The following is a 7,290-nucleotide window of genomic DNA, read 5'->3' as shown; positions in this document are numbered from 1 at the left end:
TCGGATCATAAATGTGCGTTTAAGTATTTGTCATTTGTATTTCCTGCTGGGCTTTTTCAGTCACAGATTCCAGTTTCACGTGTTCAGTAACAGATAAAATCTGGATCGTCCTCGGCGCTCGTATCGATCGTTTGTCAGCCGCGGCTCACTTCGCCCTTCCTCACCTCACCTCACGTCTCCTCTCGCGCCCTCGTCGCTCTCAGCCCGATGTCTGCTGAGTCACTCATTTTATTTGTGGCAGAATTGTTCCCAATATCATGTTCACACACTCAGCAGAAATTATGTATTTTTTTTTATCCTCTGTTCATGCATACACACACGCATATTGATCTCGTTGGCCGTGCTCAGCAAAGCGAAACATGCTGTGGAGGGGATCGGTATAATGAGGCTCACTGTTTTAATCTAAACACCACAGTTTTGTATTTTAATTTTATCTCCTCCCCTCCAGCCTGGCGGAGACTAGAGCTGATGATGTGAAAGTACTTTCATTTTCTGGTGAGATTAACTGGAGAAATTTACTGTTCAGTATGGACGCAACAGAAACTGTGTGGATGTAGTATTCATATCTCATAATGCACATGTAAGAACTCTTTGTCTTTGAGATTAATATAACTCCTGCCATTCATTAACTATAGTACTTTGGCTCAGCTGACTGGTGAATGAATGCTAGAGTTTAACACAGTTCAGACAGAAACACCTAAACACCAGTATTGGAAAGGTTTGGGTGAAGGGAGTTTACATAGCTGCTGTAAGTGGGTCCCCAAAAACTGTTTTCTTCTGTGGTTTAAGCCCTTATGAGTTAAAGTGGATAAACTAAGTATTTAGCTTGATTAAAACACTTTCTTCTACTATTATGCTTTTTTTTAAATAGCATTCTTGTTGGAATCTTTAAATACTTTCACATTGTAAAATTTTATGCCCTCCAAATCAGTCCATCCACCTTTCTTTCACTTATCCAGATTTGAGAAGGTGCTGGAGTCTATCCCAGCTGTCATATGACGAAAGGTGGGGGTACACACATAGGTCTAACACATTCAGTCACACCTATGGTCAGTTTAGACTAACCAAATTACCCAACATGCACGTCTTTGGATTGTGATGAAGCCAGAGTAACCGGAGAGAACACGCTCCAACAACTCCACACAGAAAGGTCCCAACCTGGATTTGAATCCATGTGAAAATTATTAGCATGAAAACGGTGGTTAGCACTATTGCCTCACAGCAAGAAGGTCCTGGTTTGATTCCCCCATCTGACCGGAGTCTTTCTGTGTGGAATCAAGTGCAAAAAAGCTAGATGTTTAATAAGTGAAGCAGCACTCTGTTCTCCAGCCTAAACACATGTGGTTACTATTCCTGGCCTCCCTGCGATCAGCCCTGCTTTATTTGCCATGACTTATAAACACTCTCCATTGAGTGGTCTTGAATGTAAAAAGACGGGGGGAAGCGGTGAAGTGTCAATAGTGTGATTATAGCTGCGGGGAGTTCATATTGATTCCCGTCTCGCAGCCAGATGGACGCTGCGTCAGAGGGCAGGTGGCTGCTGAATCAGAGGTGACGGGGCTTCATTTAAAATACTAAGACACTGTCTGCGTTTCTGTTCCCCTGAGAAGACTGACGGGCCAGTGGCGCAATGGTATTTATAGGTGTCTCTCTGCAGGACGTTGATGCAGGAATATTGAGAAGTTGCAGCGTCCTGTCTGGATGGCTCAGCGCTAACTGGGAGTCACGCGAGAGGCTCTAACCTAGTGTGTCCTAATAGGATGTCCAGAAGGAATATAAGTGATAACCCCTGCAGAAGGAGCAGGGTGAATAATGGGAGTTTTCCAGATGACGGACGAGTGTGGGTGCCATGGCGACGGCGCTAATGAGGCTGTGATTTGGGGTGTTGAGCAGGCAGATGGCCGTGAATCTCTCTCACACACACACACACACACACACACACACACACACAGAAATGACACAGAGATGCGTTCTTTAAATATCACCTTGTTTTTATTACACAGACATACACGAGAGCGTTAGCAGCCTGCCTTCAGCTCCACTCCCACTACTTCTTCTGTCCTCTCTGTCTTTTCACAAGCACAGATGCTTTCAGGAGCGCTCAATCACAGCCTGGTGGGCTCTGGGAGACACATTATTTGGTCACAGGTGATTAACACACAGGCTGTTATGGCTGTTAGGAGGTTATGAAGTCTCACGACTGTCACCACGTTTATTCAGCCGTGAGCACCAGTGTGGCATGACTTCAGATTAAAGGCTGGTTAAAATTGATATAATCTTTTTGATGCGTCTTTAACAGAATAACGGCTCGCTGGGGTCAGCCAGCTAAATGTGGCTTTTTGATTTCTCTGGTTAACCCCTAACCTCTCTTTCCTGTGCCTCAACCACCCGTCAGCTGACTCTGACCAGTTAAACCATACCGACGCCCTCCTATGTGAAAATAAATAATCTACGAAAAAGGAAACCACTCCCTTTCAGCAAACAGAGGGTTCTAAAAAAAATGTACAAAGTCTTTGAAAATAGGTCAAGTGTGACTTAAAACTCAATTCTCTATTTATTTACATATAGAACCATATAAAACTGCAAAAGGATAAACAGAAAGGTCAACAGCATTATAGAAATTATTTAGAAATCTGCCCCCACAGGGTCTGGTGGATCTTCTCGGAGCGTATGCACGGGGGTGTCAGACTATCGGATTGCTGTCACGTCCAACTCCGTTTCATTTTTCAAGCTCTTTGGTAACCCACACGATCACTAAAAGATAATAAAATATTCTTTTACTCTAATGTTATCATTTCTTACTTAACTTCCAAACACGTGACATGACATGATGTAATTGGTTTATTAAAACATTTTTTTTTAATTCACCAAGAAAAAAAAACTGTGCACAGTGCAAATTCTACAAACTAACTTTTATGAGCCTTTTCAGAGAGTAATTTTGATGTTTTGGTTGAACCTTCGTATCCCCCAACAATTTTTCCACACTGTTCCCTGTCACTAGGTGGCAGCACTGAGCCCTCTGCACTTCCTATGGACCCCTGAACACACCAGCTCTGCAAACTAAAACCACCGATCAAAGAGTGGTAACCGTAGGTGAAGTTGTACCGCGGAGCCACCTGCTGTACCACGTCCTCGCGCCCGTTCCACATATTGATTGGCTGTTTGAAGCCGACACTTGCAAGCCACGGTGCTCTCAAACACTTCCCACAGCCAGCAGAGGAAAAGCAGAAACTGAAAACAGGCGAGCCTCCCGCACACTTTTACATTCCACTCTCTCCTAGCTACGTAGCACCACAGCAGCAAAGTTAAGCGAACAGTCAGTGACTTCTCCATTCCTTCAATTCACTTAAGTTTGCCATCTTAACTTTTAGTCCTTTGGTGAAACTAAAAGGACTCCTGCGGGATGAAGTTAGAAAGAAAAAAAAAAAAAAAAAAAAGGCAAACAAAACTAGGAACACCAGGTCTAAAAGAAACACTATTCTTTGAACAAAAAAAGGTGAATCACCAAACGAAGGAAAGAATGAGAATCATGGCAGTCTTAAAAAGCTGGAGCAGGTCCACTTCTCTGCTTCAGACTGCACTCTGTCCAGTCCGTGATGGAGCTGCATCCAGGTCCCGCATCAGGACCAGACATGTCCACTCCCTCAGAGGGGCGGGGGTGGAGCTCAGGAAGGTGTCTCTAGAGGGCCTTGTGTTGGGCTCCTCTTCCAGCTCCCTGCCTGGTTACAACGAATAAGTTCAGCTCCCCAAAGCTAAGGGGCGGCTCCTGCTCTTTTAACTTCTGCTTTCTTCGGATAAAGTGCCATTGGAGTCTTTGAGCACAGGGACAGCCTGAGCTGCTGGCTGAGACAGACTTTCTGCCGTGTCTCCGTACTCGCTCTCAGCCAGTTCCCCGTCCCGCTCGCAGATTACTGTCATCGGGCTGCTGAGGATTCGGCTGCGGGCGTTGTACTTGCTGCTGGCAGCTGAGGGCGGCGTCCGAGAGCGCCCGTACTTAAATCCGCCCATTGAAAAGGGCGACGAAGTCGGCGAGGACAGGGTAAAGACATCATAACGGCCCCGCTCGTCAGCTGCCCTCTTACCCCGGCCCGGGGAACCGGCCGGGCTGTGCAGGGCCATCGGTGAGGAGGGAGAAGCAGTGGGGGAGTCCAGCGCCGATTCGGAGTGCGTTCGCTGGGAGCGTGGGTCAGTGGAACGAAGCATTTCGGCAGCAGACATCCTGAAACTGGTCTCAGAGCGGCTTCCCTTTTTCAGGAGAAGTGCCTTGAAGGTGTCGCTGCTGGTTGAGGACTTGCGGAGATTGCGCTGGATGGATCCCGACTGACGGGGCAACGACGACGTCATCCCTGGAGACAGGCTCGTCGGGGTGGTGGGTGGAGATTGCGAGTGGCTCCCAGGCCGGGTCTTGTCTTCCTCGGACTCCTTGCGACCCAGGACCTTGCGCTTTGACCTGTGGAAGAAAAGATGATTTTAAAATAGTCTTGAGGAATTCTGCTGAGTGAGCGAGCGGAAGCACGGCTGATCAAATTATTTTAGGGCAAATAAATGCTGACTCAACAGAGCAAAATACAGGACTAAGTTACTGGGGCAGTGTTGTCAGGGAGCAATGAGCTCAGATTTAACTATTCATCCACGGGATTTCACACATGTAAGCCCACTCTTTTTGATGTTTGTGCTGCAGCTTAAAAAAAAAGATTACATTTAAAACTCTGCTGCCCACGTTCCACAAATCTTTGTCCCAAATTTGCCATATGTCAGCACTGCCCCCAGCAAACAAACATGGCGGCGTATCTCGGAAACAAACCAGGGCTAAGGAGCAGAAGAAGAAGAGTTACACATTTCAGGTTAAAAGAAATTCGGTGAGGTTTTACAGCAGAAGCTGCAGAAGCTGCAACGCTACATGAAAGCTCAGACGCGGCACAAAACAAACTGAGGAAAGCGCCCAGAGCTGTTTTAATCACATGAGGACGAGGCGGCCTCCTCTCAGCAGGAGGCGGTTGGTGGTTGTTGTGGTCGGTATCAGCATAGTCTGCTGCACCACTCATCCTTGAGTGTTGATAACTCCTGCACCAAAGCATGGCAATAAAAGCTGCAACTGGCAGAATTAGGAGGCGTTAGGGCTTGAGGCAAAAACAGCCTTATTAATCCGTGTCTGTGATACCGGGGGTGGCGGGTTGCACCGAGGGATTACTGCTGCTAATCCCAAGGCAGCATCAGCGTGGCGGTGGTGAAAACAAGGCTCGCTAATTAAAGGAAAGGGGCTACTTGCCACTACGCACCTCTCTAGAAACACTGCACCCATTCCCTCTCTGCACAGTGGAAGAAGAGAGGAGAAACATGATTAACGGAATTACAACTACACATTCTGTGATAAGGGAGACAAAATTCTTTAATCCTCAGATTAGATCGTTGGAGGGAAATCTTCCCTAAAGGGCAAATAACCTGTGGGGATGTACAGCGCTGTGTGAAGGTCAAAAAAGTGCGAGGGAGGACTGAAGGGATGGAAATGGTTTGTGTGAGAATCTAACGCTGCAAAATATGTCTGTGCCCTAAATTCAACCTCCATCTAGCGTCATCCGCTGTGAGCTCCCTTTCCACATTAGCCCATCAGCATTACATAAGACTTTTCTCACGCACAATCCCACGTGCGTGCACATCCAAACAGAGAGCGCAGGTGCCAATCCCAGTTATAGAGGTAAACAAGGAGGCAATATAAGCATGGCTGCAATGGATCGATTTCTTTCTGCTGGCTGGATTACATTCGGTTTGGAGGATTTCTCTCACAACGAACTTGTGTTTTCGGCCGCTGCTGTGAAGGAATTTCAACTCGAGGCTTTTATTACTCTAATTTCACAGACAGTGAGAGAGAAAGGACGGGGGAACGTGAAGGTGAACGAAAATAAAAACAAAAAGAACTGGGCAGGTGGTATTACAGGGGTGTTACAGTTAATACCCGGTGCTTCCACCCTTGAACAGTTCTCGATTGAATTTACAGTTTAGGGCACTTTTTGCAGATTGAATTTGTGCTAGTTCATTCTTTTGTTTGAGGGATCTTCTTTAGTTTTAACAGCACCGCTGGGAAACGGTCATCACTTCCCAAATCTGCAAAATTATTCTATATCTCCCACGCTGTGAGGGTGCGATAGATGGAGGAGGAGGAGAGTGGTAAACAAATGCTGCCTTGACTACAAACGCACACACGCTTACACAATATTCACGTTTAATTAGGCAGCGCAATAAATGATACATGCACACGTGACGTGGGGACCATAAATACAGCAAAATGAAATCCTGGGACGCTTAAGAGAACTCCCCAATGCTGCTGCTGCTGTTGCCCGTGACCGCGAAACCCAAACTGGCGGGCTGCATGAGAAATTTATGCCTGTGCCGCCTTCAGTCACAAGAGCACGTATGCAGTATATGTCAGAGACGGCGGAGCGGCGTGTAGACGGAAACGGAGAATGAGAAATGTCTCCAGTGGCCTCTAACCCAGATTAGGACCAGAGGGTGTCGAGTAGTAAATTATGGATGAAGCAACAGCCTTTTTTTCCCCTTCTTTCTTTTTTCTTGCTAAAAATGAGCAATTGTAATCTAACTACACTCACAAACGCTTAGTATACAAATTAACCATTGCCTTCATGCTTCACAGCCCTTCACTGGCCAGAGATCGGCTTTCTGACAGATGTGTACTCTTCTGTATGGGATAATGCTGGATAAAGTTATGACTGAGAGGTGGAGGGCAGAGAGTGGGGGATGACTGAAAAACACAAATCAAGGGTGACACTGTGGTTTATGAGGATGTTGGAAAAGCAGGAATGACAGAGAGGGCAGGTGGAGAGGAAAGAAAAGTAGGAATAATAGGAAGCAGGACTAGATCGGGGAAATAAATTATGTATCCAGAGCCGAGGTGGGTGAGGAGAAAATAAGTTGCTGTAGTGCTCTAAAAATGAGCAGGGCGACAAGGACATTAGACGAGTGCATCGTCGTACCTGTGAATGGCGGCGAAGAGGTCCTCTGTGGTTCGGGGTCGCGTGGGAGTCGGGGTTACCATGCTCTTCTCGGACGCCCCGTTTGCTGACGGGGCTGGAGACGACTCGGCCGTACTGGATTCAAAGACGTCACCTGAGGTCAGGGGGGATATACAATTTACATCCAACACAGTCAGGAGAGAGCAGACTTTTAGGGAGCACACACTCCTACATCCATCCTGTCGCATTAACCTGGCCGCCTATGAAATCTGAAGTCGTACGGAGGAGATGTCCAACTGTCTCCTTACATTTTCTTCCCTCT

The 7,290-nt window shown here is 46.8% G+C and overlaps 1 protein-coding gene across 3 annotated transcripts in view; it reads right to left on the bottom strand.

The window, feature by feature from the left end:
- Nucleotides 1-3,544: 3,544 nt before the first annotated feature.
- nhsl1b (NHS-like 1b) overlaps nucleotides 3,545-7,290 on the bottom strand; it is a 99,359-nt gene continuing 95,613 nt past the window's right edge. For all 3 annotated transcript variants that reach the window (XM_085372933.1, XM_085372934.1, XM_085372935.1), the window contains 2 exons: nucleotides 6,990-7,122; nucleotides 3,545-4,450 (listed from right to left, as the gene is read on the bottom strand). In XM_085372933.1, coding sequence (XP_085229059.1) covers nucleotides 3,775-4,450; nucleotides 6,990-7,122 — 809 coding nt within the window. In that variant the 3' untranslated portion in view covers nucleotides 3,545-3,774. The remainder of the gene's footprint in view (nucleotides 4,451-6,989; nucleotides 7,123-7,290) is intronic.

Source organism: Diplotaxodon limnothrissa, linkage group LG15 (assembly GCF_057381915.1).
Source record: "Diplotaxodon limnothrissa isolate DT_005_m linkage group LG15, D_limnothrissa_male_GT1.1, whole genome shotgun sequence".
In the NCBI taxonomy this organism is placed as follows: Eukaryota; Metazoa; Chordata; class Actinopteri; order Cichliformes; family Cichlidae; genus Diplotaxodon; species Diplotaxodon limnothrissa.
The sequence above is the reverse complement of the archived record's forward strand: the minus strand, read 5'-3'. Positions and strand labels throughout refer to the sequence as shown.